The following is a 23,711-nucleotide window of genomic DNA, read 5'->3' as shown; positions in this document are numbered from 1 at the left end:
AGGACAGCCTCAGCAACTTAGCAAGACCCTGTTTCAAAACAAAAAATTAAAAAAATAAAAAGGCTGGGAGTAGCATGGAGGTAGAATGCTCATAGATTCAATCCCTAGCGTGGGGGAGGGGAGGGGAAGGGAGGAATATTAGTAAGTCTAATAAAGAAATAACACATTCTGGGTAGTCACAGCCTGTCCTGAGTAGGGAGGGTGGGGCTGGGGGTAGAAAGGGTTAGGAAGAGGGGAGAAAAGGAATGGCACCGCGGGCCAGGGAAGCCCTAGGAAAGGAGCAGGCATATTGGCTGGCTGGACTACAATTCCCAGAAGACCTTGGTGCAGGCTCCTGCCGGATGCAGTCTTGGCTCTGAAAACTGCAGAACCTGTTTGCTACTGGGCGACGCTGGCCTCTGCTCTGATGGCTTCTCCTAGGAAGGCAGTGATTGTTCCCGGGAATGGAGGCGGAGATGTGGCCACCCACGGCTGGTACGGCTGGGTAAAAAAGGAGCTGGAGCAGGTAAGAGAGACAAGCCTCCCCGCCAAGAAGAGGGAGGGAGGGAAGGAGGGAGGGGCAGAGGACTAAAGTGTGAACATGTGTCCACCCCACCTCCAGCAAAGCCCTGCGAGTTTTCACTCTTCTGTCCTCTCTTAAACTCGGTTTTAGATGGCAGAACTGCCAAGAATTTCTGGGGGCTCAGTTGTTTTGGAGTAATAAAAACACTTAGAATGAGAGACCAACTCCCATTTCTGCCTTCCGCGGGTTCAAGTTTGGGACTTCCCAGATAATTTTACATCTATCTTCCTGTTTTAAAAAAAATTAAATAGGTGATATTCAATATACCTATTTAATGTGTAAAAGATGCACACATCCCAATATCAACTATTTAACAAATCTGTGTAAACCATGAAGCGTAATATAATGAACCATCAAACACATCTAGGAGTCTTCTAAATGACCAGTGTGCCTGCATCCCATCCCTCTGCCAACCTGAAATTTATTTTTTATTTGCTTCTCTTTAAAATAAAAGCAAAGTATTTTACAACCCATGCATGTATCCTTTAAATAGTATATTGCTTAATTTGACTTCTTTGTGAGATTTTAAAAAATAGTATCCTACTGAGGTTGTCTTGTGCATCTTGGCTTTGTTTTTAAGCCTTCTTTCATAATTCAGCAGTAAGACTGCTTCCTGGGTTGACTCTAGAATAGAATTTCAGTAGATATTCAATAGAGTAAATAAATTCTGGGCCGAGCCACAAACCAAAAGTCAAAGATGGAGCTAGCTGTCCGAGAGGATGAGAGGCCAAGTTTTACCATGTTTGCCTACCAACTGGGACACGGTCTGTTTGGCTTCAGGTCAGTCTATCTAGAACATATTTACTTACGCACTCTGCAGATACCTGCCTTCAAGATCAATATAGATGTGCACCTTCAGATAAGATCTCGCTGTACAGAGATCTACAGAGCTGGCTAAAGAGAAAACTAGGCTGGATATGAGGAGGGATTGTAGACTCATGTGTAATCCTGTATCCCTTGTTTAACCCACTTCATTTTCTAATTTAAGCAAATATTTACTGAATTGATAAGGATCTTATCAGATGTCTCATTTCTTATTAGAAAATATTAGTTGCAACTAAGGTTTTTATTATAGCTTTTTTTTCCCCCATACCATAGATACCTGGTTTCCAGTGTTTGGCTAAAAACATGCCTGACCCAAGTAAGTTTTAAATTTGTTTTTAAGTAGTTTCATCTCATTGGTTTTAGATTTTTACCATTTTGGGGGTAGAGAATAAGAATGTCAGAGAAGCCAAAGATACATATATACCTAAAAAGAAATTATGCAAGTAGCTTGGGGCATAAACAAAGAACATAGGAAGTTCTAACAAGAATCAAGAAAACCATCTGAGCTTGGTAGAATTTAACTGTGAACTATGCAAGCAACTTGGTTTTCTCTTCAGAGATATGTTAAAACTTTACTGAATCTCTTTTATGACCGTACTAGTTAAAAATATAACATTGCTTCCTTTGTTCTGGGTAGGTCAATGACTTGTTTCAGAAAAGAAAGAATATATGTATGCAAACTTTAGAATGGTGTCAAGAGTATTTTTTATTTAAATTTAAAAGTTTACATTAAAGCTTCAAATTATTATTATTATTATTATTATTATTATTAATTTATTTTGGTGCTAGGGATGAAATCCAGGGGCTTCTACCTCTGGGCTAAACTCCCAGACCTAATTTTATATTTTATTTGGAAACAGGGTCTCACTAAATTGCTGAGAGCCTCACTAAGTAGCTGAGGCTGGCTGCAAACCTGCATGATCCTCCTGTCTCAGCCTCCCAAGCGCTGGGATTACAAGCGTGCGTCACCATGCCCGGCTCTCGGTATTTTTTAAACAAGGGAAAGGTGCGCAACTATTTACCCAAACTAAAGACTTGGGTGTTTCAGTCAGCGACACACAAATCCTGGGCTTCCTTGAAACAACCCCACCCACCCCTACTGTGATCATGAAATTTATTTACTTATTTATTTATTTTTGTGGTGTTGGGGTGGAACCCAGGGCACTTCTTCCATCTCCAGGTTATACACTCAGCCCTATTTTGTTACTTTTATTTTTTTATTTGGAAACAGGGACTCACTAAGTTGCTGAGGCTGACTTCAAACCTGTGGCCTCAGCTCCCCAGTTACTAGGATTATAGATGTGCACCACCATGCCTGGTGTGATCATGCAACTTAAAAGTTGTGAGCTAGCCAGGTATGGCGGCACGGTCCTGTAATCTCAATATTGGGAGTCTGAGACAGAAAGATTGCAGACTCAAGGCCAGTCTCAGAAACTCTGTAAGATCTCCAGCAAGTTAGCAAGACTCTTTCAAAATAAACAGTAAAAAGAGATAGAGGTAGAATATCCCTGAATTCCATCCTCAGTATAAAAAAAAAGTATGAGCTACCGAACTGTGCTCTGACAGAAAGGTGGGCGCCATTAGCCTGAGACCATCCCTGTCCGGTGACAGGCTCTTTCCTTCCCTGAACCTTAGTTACAGCTCAGGAGCGTATCTGGCTGCCCTTCATGGAGAAAGAGCTGCACTGCGATGAGGAAACCATCATCATAGGCCACAGTTCCGGGGCCATCGCGGCCATGAGGTGGGACCTTTGTTGAAAGGCCGGCTGTGTCATGGCTCCAGGGGCGCTTGCTTGGGAAACACTTGTGTACACCTTAAATTTCCATTGCAGAGGAGACAGTGCTGACCTCAAAAGTGGTAACATAATCTCTCTTAATTCCTTCCTGGTTTGCTTAGTGGGTTGAAAGAAAAAGTATCCCTCTTACTGGGCTGCAGCGATCCTTGAAAAACCTAAGTAGCTCCAAATCCCAGCAGCTTCCTGTCACTCAGCCCTGACATCTCTGCTGTCTCCCCCTCTCCTCCCAGCCAGGTGTACCTACATGCGGTGCCTGGGACAGGTCAGGTACATGCCTACGTTGTCTTCCCCCTCTACCTGCTACTTGGGACCCTCCATTGCTGGATACCTTTATGACTTTCTTTCCCCCTCCAGGCTCTGCTTGAATGTCCCCTTTTGCTAGGCCTTTCTCCAATTGATCTGTATGAAACAGCAGGCTTGGCTGGGTGGGGTGGCGCATGCCTGTACTCCCAGTACTTGTGAGGCTGACAAACGAGGATTGCAGGTTCAAGGCCAGCCTTGGAAACCTGGCGAAACCCTGCTTTAAATTTTTAAAATAAATAATAGGGCTGGGGGTGTAGCTTAGAGGTAGAATGCCCTTGGGTTCAATCCCCAGTACTTCCCCCACCCAAAGAAATTAAAAAAAAAAAAAAAAAAAACAGCTTCACCCTACTGGCTCCTATGGCCTTTGCAGCTTATCTATTGCACTCATGTCTGTTTATGTCCTCCCTGTCTCCTGCCAATAGAATGTGGGGCTTTGCTCACTCTGAGGCTGAAACCCCAGTACCTAGAAGAGGGCCTGGCATATGGTAGATGCTCGCTACATGTTTGTTGGAGGGTTGGGAATGTTGCCCCTTTCCTACTTGCAACCTTTCAGGCCTTAGGATTCATGAGTTGGTCTTTGATGCTGTCCATGAGAACATCACATCTCCCCCTTCTGCCTATGGGTTAGGGACTTGGCTGGCTTAGTGAGACTATCTGGCTCTTTTCTAGGCTGCATGACAAAGGATAAGGGTTTTTATTTGCTTAGCCACTTGTCCCAAGCAGTCACTAAGGATATGATAGCAACTGTGTGTCGATGAATCTTGCCAAATTTCATGACATTTCAACCACAGTGATCAAAGTTATAGGAATAATAATGATTTCAGTACCAAACTACCAAATTATGGTACAATCATAGCATCAAGGATGTTAACCAGCTGCCAGTGTTATCTAGAAATGATGATATCCCTGTATGGCTGAAACCTGGCAAAACTCGGGGCCAACTGAATTATTTTCAAGCCATTAGTAGTATAGATGTGGCTTCTTTCTAAGACCCTTGAATTTATTTCAGGATTATAAGTAACACTGTAAGAATTGACTTGTAAAGAAAGGCAAGGAGAAAAAAACACACTAAAACTGTTACTGTAAGATTTGTAGGGGAATAGAAACCTGACAAAATCACAAAGGACCACCCCCAATTACTTGTGTGTATGTATGTGTATGTGTTTGGCACTGGGCATGAACCCAGGAGCATTCTACCTCACAGCTATACCCCCAGCCCTATTTTATTTTTATTTTGAAACAGGGTCTCACTAAATTGGGGAGAATCTCACTACTTGCTGAGACTGTCCTTGAACCTGCAATCCTGTGTCAGCCTCCCGAGTACTGGGATTATACACCCAGCATTCTTTTTTATGAAACAGGGTTTCACTAAGTTGCCGGTGGCCTCTCTGAGTTACTGAGGCTGGCTTTGAGCCTGCAATCATCCTGTCTTAGCCTCCCAAGTACTGGGACTACAGGAACGTACCATCATTCCTGGCTTCCTCAATTACTTCTTCATCACAAAGCGGAAGTTGTGCCTTCTCAATGGAGAGAGATGGTGGATACCACCTTAAACTACTGATCGGATTTAACCTCATCAATAATGGGACAGACTAGAATCCGGTACCTAAGAAAGAACTGAGTGGGAAGGACACAACATCACCTATTTGGCCAAGATCTTAGTTTAACTATGAGAAAACAAATCTCATTTACAGAGTAGTACACAACTGGCCTAAAATCTCACTAAACCATGTCAATGTCACTTAAAAAATTTAAAAATGACAAAAGAGAAATGAAAACCAAATACAATGTATGACTTGTGACTGAATCTAGAATTCCAAAAGTTTTAAAGGATATTTTGGGTACAACTGGGGAGAAATAAATGCAGATAATAATACTGTATCAATGTTAAATTTATTGGGTATAAGCTGGGCATGGTGGTGCACGCTTGTAATCCCAGCATTCTGGAGGCTGCGACAGGAGGACTGCAGTTCACGGCCAGCCTCAGCTACTTAGTAGGCCCTCCACAAGTGAATGAGACCTGTTTCAAAATAAAGAGTTAAAAAGAGGGTTGAGGGTGTACCTCAGAGGTAGAATGCCCTGGGTTCAATCCCCAGTACTGCAAAAAATAAAATAAAATAAAACCTTACTGGATGTAATAATGGCACTGTGGTTATATAAGAGACGTTCTTAGGAGAGACATGCTAAGATCAGGGTGAAATATGACAAAGTCTGTGAATGTAGGTGCTGCTTTTCTTTTTAATTTTTCCTTAGGTTCGATTTTTTAATAGCTTGGGGCCAGGTGTGGTGGTGCACACTTGTAATCCCAGCATTTGGGAGGCAGAGACCAGAAGATCACAGTTTGAGGACAGCCTCAGCTACTGAGACCCTTTGCAACTCAGTGAGACCTTGTTTCAAAATAAAGAATAAATAATAGGGCTGGGAGTGTACCTTTGAGGTAGAATGCTCCTGGGTTCCATCCCCAGTACTGCAAAAATAAATAGATAGATGAAAAAAGTTGAGAGGTATAAACAAAACACCAACCCAACATATTTCTTGGCACAAAGGCTTCTTGAAACGATTCCTGGTCCAGTTCCTTTCTTACCCAAGTCTTTGCTGAGTGAGGGTACTGTCTACAGATAGTTAGCTGGGTGTCAGGTTGCTGGGCCCTGTACCAGGGGCCCTGACCAATAAGGATCGCACCTGCCCTTAAGTATTGGATGTTTTATTGGGGGGGAAACATGTAACACAACACAGATAAATAGAACAATGCAACTTGGAGCATGTCATCGAGACACATTTCTGGAATTGTACTGTATTTCCTAAAGTATGGTTCCCAGACCACTTGCATTAGTCACTGGGTTGGGGGAGATGTCGTGCCCTAAAGTATGGACTCCTGGGCCTCAATCCCAGCCTTCTGAATCAGATGCTCTGGGACAGCCATAGAACCAGCATGTTAACCAACCATATAACACTGATGTATACTAAGGGTGGACGAATGTGCACGTTTGGTTTATTAGAAAAGGACCACAGAAGAGGTCTCTTGAAAAGTGAATAGGAACTCATCAAGCAGCCAGGGTTGGACTTGTCATTGTGCAATTTCCTTACTATGTTTCCTATCAACCATGATAGCATGTGGCACATTCTTCCTGTAAGCTACCTCAAGTGAGGTTTTAAGTGGTTTCTTGACTTTAGTGACCAGGCTTAACATTATATATTAACTGACATCATTTTTCTCTCTCTAGATATGCAGAAACACATCAAGTATACGCGATTGTATTAGTGTCTGCGTACACATCAGATTTGGGGGATGAAAATGAGCGTGCAAGTGGTGAGTTTGAAGACACAAACCCACAACAGCCTTCCCCTAGGCATAGGGCTGCCTATTCAGGTTATAAGACAGTGCTGTCTTTTAGCTATGCTAAGAGAAAACTCTAACAGCATATAAGATATATTACCTATCTTTAGATATAACTTGGGTACTTTGAGAAATGATAGGCCTCTTCCCAACCCCAAAGGCTAGTTTGACTTGAGCCATTACTCTCCTTTGTTGTATGTGTGTGGGGTTTTTTGGGTTTTATTTTTTGTTTGTTTTGTTTGTCAGTGTGGGGGATGGAACCCAGGGCCTCACATATGCCAGGCAAGCATCGTACCACTGATTTAGACCTCTAGTAGCTATGGCATCTGGCTCTACAGATCTGAAAACAAAGTGTTTCTAACTCACTCACATACAGACTCTGATCCTTTGTGTCTCTGTAAAGGTCTCCACTGGCTGTTTTAGAATGTCTAGATGGGAGATTCTTCGCGGGCATTCACAGGTTTCTTCTCCTTCCCAGGATACTTTAACCGTCCCTGGCAGTGGGAGAAGATCAAGGCCAACTGCCGTCACATTGTGCAGTTTGGCTCTACGGATGACCCTTTCCTTCCCTGGAAAGAACAACAAGAAGTGGCAGATAAGTTGGAAGCCAAACTGTACAAATTCACTGACCGCGGCCACTTTCAGAACACAGAGTTTCATGAACTAATCAGTGTGGTAAAGTCTCTGCTCAAAGCACCAGCGTAGTTAAGAATACTCTTGCTATTTTGCATCCCAGTATAGGGGTAGAATAATAACAACTACTATAAGACAATTACTAGACATAAAACATCCAGTTTAGTTCCCAAAGTGCCTGAAAGGCAAAGACAAGTCTCAGTGTTCACGTTACGTTACAGATAGCATTTCCTTTCTGTCAAATCTAAATCTTCCCAAGTTGCTATAACCAGTTGCTAGAAATATTTTTCCCAGTTGGTAAGGAACATGAGGACAGTTCAACCACCTTTATTTAATTGAAGAGAGTAAGAAATGGAACCTAGATGTCCTGACTTTGTGCAGCTCAAAACTAGATAGGCTTTCATATATGTTTTGCTCTTTTTCCTCTTTGAAATAAAAAAAAAATTTACTATTTTATAAGTGAAAAAAACATGACAGAAATTCCAGAGTGTTGGCTTCGAGCTCAAAACCCTAGCAAGGGGCTTTAAGGAGCAATATCTTTTTTCTTTCTTTTGTTGTTACTGGGGATTGAACCCAGGGGCATTCTACCTCCTATCTATACCTCCAGACCTATTTTTTTGCTTTCTTGGGTTTTTTGGTGGTACTGGGGTTCCTGGAAGCCCTTCTACCTCCAGACTACACTCCCAGACCTATTTTATTTTTTGAAAACAGGGTCTCCTAAGCCAGCGTGGCTGACTTCGAACCTGCGCGATCCTCCTGTCTCCGCCTCCCAAGCGCAGGGATTACAAGTGTGCGCCACCATGCCCGGCTTCCTCCAGACCTATTTTATTTTTATTTCAAAACAGGGTCTCTCTAGGTTGCTAAAGTCATGCTACTTGCTGAGTCTGTCATCGAACCTGTGATCTTCCTTTCTCAGCCTCCCAAGTATTGGGATTACAAGTATGTGCCACCACACCTGGCAAAAAAGAATAATTTCAAAGAATGAAAAACATGGGAGCAATTCAAATTTGTTACCAAGTTTTAAGGTGCTGTTATGTTTTTTTTTTTTTTTTGGTACTGGAAATTGAACCCAAGATCATTCTGCTTCCAAGCTACACCCCAGCCCTGTTTTTTATTCTTTATTTTGAAACCAGGTCTGAGTTGCAGAGGGCTTCACTAAGTAGCTGAGGCTGGCCACGAACCTGTGATCCTCCTTTCTTGGTCTCTCAAGTACTGGGATTACAAGTGTGTGCCACCATGCCTGGCTTTTACGTATTTATTTTTTTAATTTTTTTGTGGTACTAGGGGTGGAACCCAGGGGCTTTTCTACCTCCAGGCTATACTCCCAGACCTATTTTATATTTTATTTGGAAACAGGGTCTAAGTTGCTGACAGCCTTATTAAGTAGCCAAGGCTGGCTTTGAACCTGTACGATCCTCCTGTCTCAGCCTCCCAAGCACTGGGATTACAAGCACGCCCAGCAAGGTTTTTTTTTGTTTTTGTTTTTGTTAGTACTGGAGTTCCTGGAAGCCCTTCTACCTCCAAGACCTATTTTTTTATATTTTTATTTGGAAACAGAGTCTCTTAAGCCAGCGGGGCTGGCTTACGAACCTGCGCCATCCTCCTGTCTCCACTTCCCAAGCGCAGGGATTACAAGCATACGCCACCATGCCCATCCTGGCAAGTATTTTTTAAAAATAACATTTCCAAAGCCGGGCGTGGTGGCGCACGCTTGTAATCCCAGCATTCGGGAGGCTGAGACCAGAGGATCGCGGTTCGGGGACAACCTCAGCTACTTAGTGAGGCCCTCCGCAACTCAGTGAGACCCGGTTTCAAAATAAAGAATAAAAAATAGGGCAGGGGGTGTAGCTCGGAGGTCAAATGCCCCTGGGTTCCACCCCCAGACCCACAAAAAATAAATAAATAACATTTCCAGCTATGAATGGTGGTGCACACCTGTAATCCTAGTACTTGGGATGCTGAGACAGGCTGCAGATTTGAGTCCATCCTCAGCAACTTAGTAAGGCCCTAAGGAACTTAGTGAGACACTATCTCCAAAGTAAAAATATAGCCGGTGTGGTGGCGCTCACTTGTAATCCTAGCATTTGGGAGGCTGAGACAGGAGGAGCGCAGCTCTCGGGGAGCCCCAGCTACTTAGTGAGGCCCTTTGCAACTCACTGAGATCCTTTTCAAAATAAAGAATAAAAAATAGGGCTGGGGGTGTAGCTTAGAGGTAGAATGGCCCTGGGTTCCATCCCCAGTACCAAAAGAAAAAAAAGGTTCAATCCCTAGTCACACACACACACACACCCAAAACCACCTTTCCATACTTAAAAGTTTTGTTCTGTAGAGTTCAGCTTCTTTTTTTTGGTGGTACTGGGGGTGGAACCTGGAGGCTTTCTACTTCCGGGCTATACTCCTAGACCAATTCTCACTAAGTAGCTGAGGCTGGCTTCGAATCTGCGCGATCCTCCTGTCTCAGCCTCCCAAGCACGGGGATTACAAGCATGCGACACCACGCCCAGCCTCGGCTTCTTTCTAAAGATGTCTTTCAAGCATCATTCCAAGATTTTTCTTCTACTTATACTTCCTCAAACAAACAAGATGACTTTCCCCTTTTTTCGCCATTCCTGATACTTTTTTACTATTATGGTGCCTTACACAATTTCTGGTAAATTCATACTTGATGTTGCAGAAACCGAGTTTGATGCAGAGATGTGATTTTCTACATTTTTTACCCTTAAGGGGGATACAGAGCCATACTTTTAACCTGAATGGTTTTTGGTTTCTAAGTATAATTAAGCAAATAAAAACAAGCCAGGAAAAAAAACACTCTAAACTTGTTTTTGTGTGTGTGTGTGTGTGTGGTACTGGTGTTCCTGGAAGCCCTTCTACCTCCGGGCTACACTCCCAGACCTATTTTTATATTTTTATTTGGAAACAGGGTTTCTTAAGCCAGCACATCTGGCTTCGAACCTGCGCGATCCTCCTGTCTCCGCCTCCCAAGCGCGGGGATTACAAGCGTGCGCCACCACGCCCGGCCACTCTAAACTTTTAACAGCAATTATTTTTAGGGGATGAGAATTTTAGTAGGTAAACATGGTAGATGTCCTCATTTTACTTAATTCACCTTGGGATTATTTGAATTTATTACACTGAATTTATGAATTATTTGAATTTATGTACCCACACATATACATACCTACATACATTTTTTTCCCAGTGTTGGGGATCTAACCCAGAGGTCTTCTACCTCTGAGCTACACTCCCAGCCCTATTCTTTATTTTGAAACAGGGTCTCACTGAGTTGCAAAGTTGCCTAAGTAGCTGAGGCTGTCCATGAACCAAGATCCTCCTGCCTCAGCCTCTCAAATGCTGGGATTACAGGTTGTGCCACACCTGGCTAACAATGTTCCTAAACAGGTTGTTTAGCACTGATTTGACCACACTTACAATCAAAGCTTGAATCTATTTGAATTATTTGGAATTAGTAGTTGTAATCACTGTCTTGTTTTCTGAAGCCCTTTCCTTAAAAAATTTTAAAAACTACAATTTATACAAATGACAGTGGTTCACAATTACTTGTTTTCCTCTCCTTCATAGAGAAAAATGCCCCAAAGATACACAATTGAGAATTAATTCTGATATGCGTCGTTCCTCTAAGAACAGTTGAGACAGACCTAAGGGCTGTTGAGCTGTGCTGCCAAATATAAGCAGTGGCCACAGGTGGCTGAATTAGTAAAAATGGAGGCTCCGGTTCCAAGGGTCAACCCAGGGCTTCCTAGCCACAGGTGGTAGTGGGTTCCTTACTGGGAGCAGACAGAGTGTTCCCATCATTATAGGAAACTGTTGACAATGCTGGTCTAGGCTCATATTTTATATCCTTCACCATCCTCTAATAATGAGTATAAAGTAAAAGTGGTTCCATTTGAAAGGGGTATGTGTGTGTGTGTGTGCGCGCGCGTGCACGTGTGTGTGTGCTGGGAATCAAATCTGTGGCCCCACACACCCAGCAAGTGCTCTACCACTGAGCTCTATCCCAATCCCTGAACTTACTTCTGATGGATTAGTTTGCTTAGTTGATCACCATCAAAATCATGGGTATATAAAATTTATTCATTGCCAAATTAAATACATTGAAGATTTTCGTGTGAGAATCCACATAAGTACTCATTACAAATCACAGAATCATGGACCCTCAGGATTTGTCTCATCCTCCATGGATCATAATAAACACGTAAGGTCAGCCGGGCATGCTGGCACATGCTTGAATCCCAGGACTCGGACTCGGGAAGCTGAGATAGAAGGATCGCGGTTCATGGACAACCTCAGCTACTTAGTGTGGCGATCCACAACTTGGTGGACCCTGTTTCAAAATAAAGAATAAAAAATAGGGCTGGAGGTGTAGCTGGAAGGCAGAGTGCCCCTGGGTTCCATCCCCCAGTACCAAAAAAAAAAAAAAATGAAAAAAAATGAATAAATAAATAATAAAAAAAATAGGGCTGGGGGTGTAGGTGAGAGGTAGAATGCCCCTGGGTTCAATCCCTAATACAAGGGGGGGGGGGGAGGTCTGTGGGTGTAGCCCAGAGGTAGAATGCTCCTGGCGTGTTCATACTAAAAAATGAACCTGGCCCCCAGTAGGATCCAATGTGAATTCCTGTTGGTTGGTTCTGTAGTTTGCTGTGGACATACAGAAACCACAAAGTGTAAATACAACAGCTGAGAGTCGAAAAAGCCACACAACCATCATCTGTGCAACAGTGCATCAAAACCTGGAGCTTCCTGTGGACGCCAACTGGAACTGTTATCAGAACTCAGGCCAACCACAGTCACAGCGTTCTGCTTATCCGTGGGTTTTAGAAGCGAAGGAAGGAAGCAAGTCTAGAACAGGCTAGGAGAAGAGTGCGCTTCTCACTACCCTCAGGCCAAGACGTGAATGGAGAGTAGTGGACTTTTTAGTTTTGTCTACTATAACAGAATACCAGAGACTGGTGGCTTAGCAACAGCAGAAATTTATTTCCCACAATTCTGTAGGCTTGCAGTCCGAGACCAAGGCACTGGCAGATGTGTGGGTCAGGCCCACTCCCTGGTTCACAGATGGCCGCCGTCTTCTCCCCGTGTCCGCACATGGCAGAAGGTTCAAGTGTGCTCCTTGGGGCTCTTATAAGGGTACAAACCCCACCGATGAGGACTCCACCCTCGCGGCCTGCTACCTCTCAAAAACCTTACTCCAAATACTACCACATTGGGGATGAGATTTCAACATCTGATTTGGGGAGTTGGAAACAGAAACTACAAACACTAAATAGGAATCCATGGGAAATCCTAGCAAACACGGTTGAGCCGTACAATGAAACTTACGACTTTAACAACAAAAGAACAGTGGAAATACTCCCTTGAGGATGAAAAGGAAAATATTTACACACTGAAAACATATCCTTGCCAACAGTCATCTTTGAGTTTGAGGTATGGTTGCCTGATCCTTTGAGAGAATATTACTGACATAAAAAAGGAATCAATAGTGTCTAGAAAAGGACCGTTTCACTCTCCCTCGCTGGTGTTCAAATCTGCACACATCCTCCTACCATTCCTAGCATTACCACTTGTAATTTCTTCTCAATGAAACCATGAAAATAGAAACAAAAATGGTGGTAATTAACCAGATATAAAAAACTTTAAGATTTTAATAGGCAAGTGAAGATTTTTATGCTCTTATTAATATGAATATGAGTTTGTTGGGGTTTTTTGCCTTGAACCACCAAGTATTAAGAAACTCAAAAGCTATTGCCTTCCAGGACCTGAAAACATTTTATTTGTGAAAGGACAGATATTTCTACTAACCTTGTTTTGTATTCTGATGGCCACTCTACCAATTTAAGTTTAGTTTTCATTAAAAAAATGTTTTTCATTGCAGCAATTCTGTTGTATCCATTACTGTGAAGTCTGTTTTCAAGGAAAGTTGATATTCCAACATGAATTTAATTATTTGTGTTCAAAGTAACTTCATTGGCACAATGTCAGTAAAGTTCACACGTCTCCACTAAAATTCAAGCCACTCTGTCATGTAAATACAGTTAGAAGGTGAAATCTCACCACCTTCATGGCAGTCATCAAACACCTTTAAAAAAAGGAAAAAGAAAAAGTTTATTCTCAACCTGATTTTTAAAGACATCTAAGACCCAACTGTTTGTTTGTTTTGGTATTAGGGATTGAACCCAGGGGCATTCTACTTCCAAGCCAACCTGAACAAGGGTCTCACTAATTGCTGAAGCTGGCCTGGAACTTGCAATCCTCTACCTCCGCCTCCCAAGTACTAGGATTACAGGCATGTGCCACCATGCCCAGCTCATACGATGTTGTTTTGACTAAAATGAATGCTTCATGTTTGGCTACCTTCCTTCTTATGAAGGTGCTAAGTTGAATTCCCAGAGTTAGCCTTCTGTCTAGGAGCTGAACCCAGGCATAGACGGTGGCCAGTAGAAGGAAACACAGCCCAGACTAGAGCCCAAGGACGCACATGCCACAAGGGTACGTGCCTTTTCTTCTCCACTGCAACCTCACTGCCAGCAGCACACAGTGGGGCTCATAGGCCCCTGGGAACAAATGAGTGAAAGTACTAGGGCATGCTGGGAAAAAGACACTCTCTTTGGGTGTGAATCCTGGTAGTTACTTCTATGCTCGATGCTCTAAGTCTTTCTAAATCTAAATAACACCATTAGCTCTAGGGACATAGGAATATTAATGAGACCACAGCATGAAACTGAGACCACAATAAGAACATGCCTGGCCAGTCACAGGTTCTCAACAAATCTCATCTCCCTCAGTTGTTGAAATGATTAGCCTTTATCAAAGTGTACTCTTCAGAGGCAAAAGAAGAAAACGCAAATGCCCTTAGCCGGGGTATTCCCAGAAAGAATGTAAGGCAAGGTGGGCTCATGACAGGTCTGCTCACTGAGGCTACGTGGAGGCGAGGGCAGCTCTTGATCTACCCAAAGAGAATGCGAGCACTAGAGTGTGCCGCTGTCACGAGGCGTTTGCACCCCGAGGTCATCAAGGGTCAAGTGAAGTCGCTCTGACTTACCGGGCAGAGTCCACAGGGAGCCCGGACCAGACCTGTGGGGGGGATGATTGGATTGACCGCCCTGTAAAGCTTCATGTGTCCGTCTACACTGCCGACGGTGCCTTCCTTTGCAGCAATGATGGTCATCTCCACTTTCCCATCATAAATGAGCGTATTCAGGATGGTTTCAATGTCCTCCATGGACAATTCTACCTGAAAAGGAGTCCATTAGCGGGTACACAGAGGACAGAGGGACAGCAAAGGGACAGGGTGCCTTGGTGAGATGGGAAGCACTGAGCTGAGGGAGCAGCACAGGAAGGTGAGCCGAGTCCACGTGGCACAGCCACCCAGACGTGGGACAAAGCCTAACCTGTCTCACGTCTTCACCACCCTCAAGAGCCTTCATGTGGCAAGAACCTTCTTATGATACTTGTGCAAAAGGACTTTAGACAGCACAGAGTCCAACCTCCTAATTCTTTTTTATATGTAGTACTGAAGATTGGACCCAGGGGCATTCTACCTGAGCTACACACCCATTCCTACTTTATTTTATTTTATTTTATTTATTTAATTTGCAGGTCTAGGGATGAAACCCAGAGCCATTTGACCTCTGAGCTACACCCCCTGCCCAATTTTTTATTCTTTATTTGAAACAGGGTCTCACTGAGTTGCGGAGGGCCTCACTAAGTAGCTGACGCTGTCCGCCAACCGTGATCCTCCGGTCTCAGCCTCCCAAATTCTGGGATTATAAGCATGCGCCACTGCGCGCGGCTCCTATTTTATTTTTTTTTTATTTTGAAACAGGGTGTCACTTAAGTTGCAGATGGCCTCATCAAGTAGCTGAGACTGGCCTTGAACCTGTGATCCTCCTGTCTCAACCTCCCACCTGACTGGGATTACAAGCATGGCTATCACATCTGGCTTCCTAGTTCTCTGTAGAGAAATCTGGGGCCTCAGAAGTGGGTATGATTCGTCTAAGTGCCATGACAGCTTCTTTCCTGATTATGAAAAGCATCAGTGTCCTTACGTATAGGTCTTCAAAAAGATGTGCTGATGGCACCACTCATGTCTCCTAAGTAAGGAGCCACCACTGGATGACAACTGATGTCATGACTGACATTTCACTTACACGCAGACTCTTCTTGAGAAATCAGAAGCTTGTCAGAACAGACACCAGACTTTAAGTGCACCTGCGCTCTGCGGCTGTTCGCCCCCAGCAAGCAGTCCAAGCAGTGCCTGGGGCAGTGGCTATCTGTGCCCAAGGCTTAGGACCATTTTCCCAAAGTGGATTCTGCAATGTGTTCACAGCTACTGCCTAAAAAGTGGCCTGGGTAAAAAATGTTTGGAACACATGATGAAGAGTAAGTTTATATAAAAAGATAAGAAAGCAGGTTCCAACCTTGCTGATGCCCAGCTCACAGATATATTTCCACACTTCATGTGAAGAAGCAAATGAGCTATTTCTTTGTATCACCGGACTCTGTTTGCTTTCCCGCGCCGTTTCTGCCTGAGGGTTGGAGCGTAAGAGACCTAAGCAACACTGGTGAGTGCTTTCTGAATTCAATTTATACTGAGCCACATCACCAACAGAGAACATTGTACTTATAAATACTACCGATTTCAGTATTTGCAATTTTATAAAATGTGATACACAAGATTAAACATCCTTTATAAAGAAACTTTAAAAAAATTGTGGTGGTATTTCAATTATGCCTTACCTTGCTTTGTAGGAACTTGAAACACTGCTGGTTAAGCACCTCTACAAATTCAGATTCAAAATCTTGGTCACTGTACCAGGCTCCCCCAGTTACAGACCTATCTGGCTGCAGATTATAGAGCATATATACTTTCTTTTTGGAGGCCTAGGAAAAAATATGCACAGTTCATATATTTAGAAGTTAAAAGTTTCTAAAAACTTTTTTTTAAAAAAATTAACTAAAGCCAGGCATGGTGGTGTATGCTTATAATCCCAGTACTTAGGAGGCTGAGACAGGAGGATTGCAGGTTTGTGGCCAGCCTCAGCTACTTAGTGAGGCCCTCTGCAACTCAATGAGACCCTGTTTCCAAATTAAAAAAAAAAAAAAAAAAAAAGTAGGGCGGGGGTGTAGCTCAGAGGTAGAATGCCCCTGGGTTCAATCCCCAGTACTGCAAAAACAACCCAAAAACAATATTAACCTAAGCTTGGTCTAGTGGTACATGCTTGTAATCGCAGTACTTGGGAGGCTGAGACAGGAGGATCACAGGTTCAAAGCCAGCTTCAGCTATTCAGTGAGGCTCTCCTCCACTTAAGAGTTTTCAAATAAAAAATAAACTAGGTCTCAAAGGTAGAAAGCCCCTAGGTTCCATTCCCAGTAACACACACAAATCAACTTTATATCTTAGAATAGATTTAGATGTATGTAATTATTGCAGACAGTAGAGCACTCTTGTGTATTCCATGCTCAGTTTCCCCTATTTCTAACATCTTGTATTGGTATGGTACATTCGTCACAATTAATGAACCAGTACTGATAACATAATTTCTTTGAGGAAGAGGTCTCACTGCGTGGCCAGGATGGTCTCCAAGCCGTGGCCTGGGGAGATGCTCCCGTCTCAGCACTGAGAGGCTGGACATGGCTCGGCACTCAGCCTGGCAGCACTGGTCGCTCCAGTCACTCAGGGCAGCACCCTATTCCACCACCGTCTTCGGTGAAATCGTCTCCTTCATTAGTAGTACACTAGTTTTTATATTCTGCATTCTACATAGAAACCTCTACCTCTTAGACTAGCACACACGAAGACTGCTCCCCGTGCGAGGAAGGCCTGGGCTTCTGACAGGGGCCAACGCTCGTCACACAGGACGGCAGGATGGCGTCACCGCTCTCCAGACAGCTCCCGAGCTTCTCCTGCGCCACTCCCCCAACCCGGCCCAAGCCCCGGGAACTAAGCCCCGAGCTTCTCCTGCGCCACTCCCCCAACCTGGCCCAAGCCTCCCCAGCACTGGGACCACAGACCGGCCACTCCACTCATCTCCTGTTTCCATAGTTTCACCTTTTCTAGACGTCATCCAGTTGGAATCATACAGTATGTAGGCTTTTCAGATTGGCTGCTTTCAGTGATAAACACTTCAGATTCTTTCCTGTTATTTCTTAATAGCTCATTTCTTTTTATTACAGCTTGATGAGGACGTAAAGCATCAGTGCACGAGAAGGCAAGCTGCCCTAGGGCGGGCCTCTTTCTCTAACTTGCTCTTTCATGTATCCCAACACCCAAAGCACTTCCTGGCACATACCAAACACTGGATAGGTATCTGTTGAATGAGAAATATCTTACAATACACTTAACTATCTCACACAGCAGAAAATTTAGGAAGTGTTTATGTCTCCAAAATTCTATTCTGCCAAAAGTACCCTGAGTTTGAAGTGAGACAGCAAGCCTCAACGAGGTCACGATAAAGCTGCGTGGCACCGAGTCAGTCCAACAGGAGCGACGTGTTTAAGTCTCTTTCTGACCAGTGCTTTATTTTTGGAACTAGGGATCCAGCTCTGGAGCATTCCACCTCTGAGTTGGACTCCCAGCCTATTTCATTTTTTATTTTGAAATATGGTCTTGCTAAATGGCTGAAAGTAGCTTTGAACCTGTGATCCTCCTATCCCGGCCTCTAAATTACTGGGACTACAGACATGAACCACCATGCCCAGATCAACGACCAACCTATTTGTTTGCTTTATTTATTTTTATGGTACTAGGGTTTGAACCCAGGGGCATTCTACTTCCAAACTACACCAACCCTATTTTATTTTTAATTTGAAATAGGGTCTCAGCTGGGTGTGGTGGCGCATGCTTGTAATCCCAGCATTTGGGAGGCTGATACTGGAGGATCGCAGTTTGCAGACAGCCTCAGCTACTTAGTGAGGCCCTTTGCAACTCAGTGAGACCCGGTTTCAAAATAAAGAATAAAAAATAGGGCAGGAGGTCTAGCTCGGAGGTCAAATGCCCCTGGGTTCCAGCCCCAGACCTGAAAAAAAAAAAAAAAGAAAAATGAAATAGGATCTCACTGGGTCAATGAGTCTCACCGTTTACTGAGGCTGTCCTCAAACCTGCAATCCTCCTTCAACCTCCATTTCTTCTTTTTTTTTTTTTTTTTTTTTGGTGATATGGGGGTTTAGAACCCAGGGGTTTTTCTACCTCTGGGCTATACTCCCAGACCTATTTTATATTTTATTTGGAAACAGGGTCTAAGTTGGTGAGAGCCTCACCAACTCACTAAGTAGCTGAGGCTGGCTTCGAACCTGTGTGATCCTCCTGCCTCAGCCTCCCAAGCGCGGGGATTACAAGCATGCATCACCACATCCAGCTTCAGCCTCCCTTTTATTAGAGACTAAAAGTCTGAGCTGGGCATGGTGGCTCATGCTTATAATCCCAGCATTTGGGAGGCTGAGACAGGAGCATCAAGGTTCTCAGCCAGACTCAGCTACTCAGTGAGAACCTGTTTCAAAATAAAGAATAAAAAATAGGGCTGGGGGTATAGCTCGGAGGTAGAATGTCCCTGGGTTCCATCCCCAGTACAATAAATAAATAAATAAATAAATAAATGCCCAAATATACTTGGAATAATATATGGAAGTGAATATTTGGGGAAAGAAAAAATTACTCACCGCTACAGATTTAACTGCTTTGATAAGCTTTTTGCTTTCCAAATTCTTTAGAATTTTGTTGATTTCTGTTAATGGCAAGTTACTTTTATATCGAATATCTCTGCTCCATATTCCTATAAAAAATCAAAGTAAAATAAGTTAAACCATAGTGTTTATGATTCTCTTTCCCGTCTCCCCTCTTCTCTCTCTCTCTCTCTCTCCTCTCCTCTCCTCTCCCTTCCCTTCCCTCCCCCTCCCCCCTCCCCCCCCCCTCTCTCTCTCTGTGTGTGTGTGTGTGTTTTGTTTTGTGGTGCTGGGGATTAAACCCAGGAACATTCTATCCCCAGTCCAATCTGGATCCTCCTGTCTCAGCCTCCCAAGTCCTAGGATTACAAGAGTGTGCCACCACTCTCGGCAGTTTTTGTTTCTATTCCTATCTCTTGTTTCAAAGCTTATCAAAATAAAACTGACAGTAAGCCCTTTAGCGAAATTTTATATGAATTGTTTTAGAAAATATAAGTGACCTACAGATAAAAACAAAACCTCATATAATGGAACAAAAACATGCAAATCAACAAATCAGTCATATACTTTATATTGAACTGGAAATTTCTTGGAATCACCCATAGGACATTTTTGTAATGGAAGAAAAATAACTAATGTTATTAAATTAGCTGAGACCGTTTCTTCCATCCCCTCCTGTATCTGTCTTCTGCCGATTTTCACTTTAGACTGTAAGGGAAATGAACTTAAATTTGAGTCAAGTGCCGTCCTCGGGTGGAAGGGAAACCCCTTGAGCTGAGCACCTGCATGTGCGTGCATCCATCACTACACCAGTGGTGTGAGGGGAGAGGAGTCTGCGGCTCTCATAGCCACTGAAAGCCCATGTAGGAAGCCAGGACTCCTCTTTCAAAGGAAAAAATAAGTGTTATCGGGTGAAAGGGGAGGTGCGTGAAAGTATTTTGCTTATACTCTTCCTATATAGGAGCGTAAGATAGGAAGATTCTTTTTTTGCTTTTTCTTTTTTTGTAGTACTTGCGACTGAACTCAACGGCACATTACCACTGAGTTACATCCCTAGCCCCCCCCACATATATGTGTATTTACACACACACACACACACACACACACACACACACACACACACACTTCTTTTTTTGTGTGTGGTACTGGACACTGAACCCAGAAACATTCTACCTGAGCTACACCCCAGTACTATTTTAATTCTTTTTTTTTCTTGTGGTACTGAGGGTGGAATGGAGGAGCTTTTTTTACCTCTGGGCTATACTCCCAGACATATTTTACACTTTATTCGGAAACAGTCTCACTAAGTTGCTGAGGCTGGCCTCGAACCTGCGCGATCCTTCTGTCTCAGCCTCCCCAAGTGCTGGAATTAGAAGCATGCGCCACCAAGCCTGGCTAATTCTTTATTTTGAAACAGGGTCTCACTAAGTTATGGAGGGGCTAGGTAGCTGAGGCTGGCCGGGAACCTATGATCCTCCTTTCTTAACCTCCCAAGTACTGGGATTACCAGCATACGCCACTATGCCTGGCAAGAAATACAATTTTTATAAAATTACCCAGACTCTAGTATTCAGTTTTAGCAATAAAAAAACAGAACTACAAAACAATCTGTAGCTAAAGAGTAAGAATTAAAGGAAAATCCAGGTTTTGAAGAGACAATTCAGTCATGTGGCTCAAATTCAGCAATCTTTTTCCATGCCTGGCCAGTCATCTGGCTCCTGCCTCCCTCGGGGCAGCAAAGGCATCACCTCTAGGTGTCGTTCAAGCCTGTGAGTTCCGCGTGCACGCTCCACATCCTCCCGCCCTACACAAGTGCAGCGGCGTGCTCAAACACTAAGGATGTCAGAGCCTACTGCTAGATCCAAAAAGAGCCCTTTCCCCTGCACCGTTCTTCACATCCTTACCTTTATTTCCTGCGTCCTCTATGATTTGATATACTAGTTTTTCCTGGTTATCTGATCCCTTCATTTTACTGCAGGGGAATAAAGTAAAATTAGAAAAGAAAAGAGGAATAGGATATCTAATCATCTATATAACTACTTCAATGAATCAGCGGACAAGGTCATCACATTGACTTATTCACCAGAAGAGGGGCTTACCTTACAAAGAATGACACAGAGCTGTATGTACCAACATGAAAAGATGTCCAAGATACGGTAAGTGAAAAAAATAAGTTATAAAACAGTATGGATAGTAGGAACCCATTTTTGTTTAAAAGAAAAAGAGATTATATATAAATATATAGTATATAAACATATAATCACCTAGGAGTGTTTATATATAGAAGAAAGGATATATACCAAATTATTAAGAGTGTTTACTCTGAGCAGTGCAGCATATGACAGGAGGCAGGGAGGGCATGCAGTACAGGTTTACCTTATGTAACTTTTATTAGCCTTTTTTCTAAAACAAACATTACTTTTGCAATCACTAAAATTTCTTAAAATTAAAAAGCAGGTGCTTACCCAGCATTCTGAGAGTCCTTTATTCTATATAAAAGGCCTGTACTGCTCCTTAAGAGATCCAACTGACCCTAGAGATGTTTTTAAATGGAAAACCAGGAAGCAGTTATTTCAGAGATATCAATTCCAATGACAAATGTTAATACATTCTTTAATATCTGTCTTCTGCATGCTGGGGACCCAAGAAAGTCAGCGGTACAGATCAAAGGCTTAAAAAACAGATAGCCGATGGAGCAGAGCCCTATCGGAGTCAGAAAGACTAAGCAGCAAGGGTGCTGAGGGCAGAAGACTGACGGTGCAGCTCAGTCAGGCAGAGCGTACACTCAGCCTCCTCCACACTGCTGTTCCAGGACTCAGTGATGCCCACCCAGGCTTAGGAGGTATCTGCTTTAGCTCACCAATTCAAGCACTAATCTCTTCTAGAATACCCCTAGAAATGTCCAGCCAGACATCTGGGAATCCCATCTCCCATTCAAGTTAACACATAAAATTAATCATCAAACCTACGTAACAGGAGGCCACGACAATCATAATATATAAGTAGTCCTGGGAACTAGTTGGATTCTTCTTACCATGGATAACAGTCTATTGATGGCCACTGCCCGCTGCTGGGCCTCTATATGAGGCATTTCATTCTGAATTACTTGGTCTGTGATTCCATGAGGGAACTGATGGCATAGTTCTATAATCCTAGAAACAAAAGTATTAATAATATTCCTATTTACCAGTTTCCTGAGGCAGTGGGAAAACATTTGAACTGTCTTTTTTCCCCACGTTTAGCAGATAATCTGATATTCTATTATGTGTGTGTGTGGGGGGGGGGTACTGGGGATGGAACCCAAGGGCATTCGACCTCAGAGCTACACCCCCTGCCCTATTTTTTACGCGTTATTTTGAAACAGGGTCTCACTAAATTACAGAGGGCCTCACTAAGTAGCTGAGGCTGTGGCAAAATGCGATCCTCCGGTCTCAGCCTCCCAAATGCTGGGATTACAAGTGTGCGCCACCACGCCCGGCTATGGTTTTTGATCAAAGCATGTTTAAAACTGTGGAAGATGCTCAGTACACATTTGCATTACTTGTGTTATTAAGAGGACTAGTTCTTTTTCTCTAATATGAGCTTTAAATTACAGCGAGTCTAACAAAAACACATACAAATATTAAAGCTGAGACTTCAATGTCCTCAGCTGAAATATAACTTAAGCCATAAATCTATAAGCACGAGACAAATGCAAACACTTGTGATGGAAGTCCAAAATCTGTTACAATAATTCACCATAATTGGGGCTCATTTCTTGAATTATCCCTATCGAACAAGTCCAGATCTTGTCTTAGCATCAATAAACATGTTACTCATAACAGTTTGAGAAAGTTGGTGTCTTCTAAAACTATGTGATAACGGGAAACAGCTGTGCGCTGGTAACGCTTTTGAGTCTGGGAGAGGCTTCGGGTACCGAACTCCCGAATTCCATATTTCGCCTCTGTTGGTTTAGTGTTACTTTGTAATCACAGGGGCTCTAACTTCGCCCAAGTGTGTTGTGGGAGTTCCTAGTGAGAGAGGATCCTGGATTAAAACATGTGTCCACCAACTACCACGGGAAAACGCAGATCTCCTTTGAGGACACTGCTTTTCTTAACTAGCAAGTGCGTCACCCCGGCTTCCCAAAAGGCATCGGGGCAAAGCCAGGTACACACAGCGGCAAGCTGCCGAACCCGTCTAGAACTTTTTTTTTTTTTTTTTTCGTGGCGGATGGAACCCAGGGACATTCTACCTCCAAGCTACACCCCCAGTCCTATTATTATTTATTTTGAAACAGGGTCTCACTGAGTCGCAGAGGGCCTCCCTATGGGGCTGTCCGCGAACCGATCCTCCGGTCTCAGCCTCCCGAAGCCTGGGATGCCCAGCGTGCGCCGCCACGCCGGGCCTAGAACTTCTTAGGGTTCTGCCCTCCCGGCCCGGGCAGCCGCATCCCGCAGGACCACGCGGGGCTGGGGGCCTGGCACAGGAACCAGGCCTCGCCGGTTTACCTATTTTCTATTTCGACCGGATCGGCGTCTGGCGGCTGCACCTTCACTTTCACCTCCGCCATGAGGAAGGGGCGCGCGGGGCTGGGG

At 43.6% G+C, this 23,711-nt stretch overlaps 2 protein-coding genes across 3 annotated transcripts; one reads left to right on the top strand and one right to left on the bottom strand.

Moving 5' to 3' along the window:
• Positions 1-406: 406 nt before the first annotated feature.
• On the top strand, positions 407-7,527 carry RBBP9 (RB binding protein 9, serine hydrolase; the record flags this gene model as incomplete). The annotated part of the gene is made up of 5 exons (XM_080716746.1): positions 407-505; positions 1,661-1,703; positions 3,023-3,128; positions 6,710-6,795; positions 7,301-7,527. 5 exons carry the CDS (start codon positions 407-409, stop codon positions 7,525-7,527), a joined length of 561 nt encoding a protein of 186 aa, XP_080572872.1.
• A 5,947-nt stretch (positions 7,528-13,474) lies between these two features.
• On the bottom strand, positions 13,475-23,686 carry POLR3F (RNA polymerase III subunit F; the record flags this gene model as incomplete). Of its 2 annotated transcripts, XM_080716666.1 has the most annotated exons (9): positions 13,475-13,552; positions 14,516-14,707; positions 15,894-16,001; positions 16,213-16,356; positions 19,132-19,244; positions 21,039-21,106; positions 21,600-21,667; positions 22,169-22,286; positions 23,625-23,686. In XM_080716666.1, 9 exons carry the CDS (start codon positions 23,684-23,686, stop codon positions 13,475-13,477), a joined length of 951 nt encoding a protein of 316 aa, XP_080572792.1. The 2 variants fall into 2 exon arrangements, with proteins under 2 accessions (XP_080572792.1, XP_080572793.1); XM_080716667.1 differs by lacking the exon at positions 16,213-16,356.
• Positions 23,687-23,711: the final 25 nt, after the last annotated feature.

The sequence above is a fragment of the Muscardinus avellanarius genome (genome assembly GCF_963383645.1).
Source record: "Muscardinus avellanarius genome assembly, chromosome: 19".
Taxonomy (NCBI): Eukaryota; Metazoa; Chordata; class Mammalia; order Rodentia; family Gliridae; genus Muscardinus; species Muscardinus avellanarius.
The sequence above is the reverse complement of the archived record's forward strand: the minus strand, read 5'-3'. Positions and strand labels throughout refer to the sequence as shown.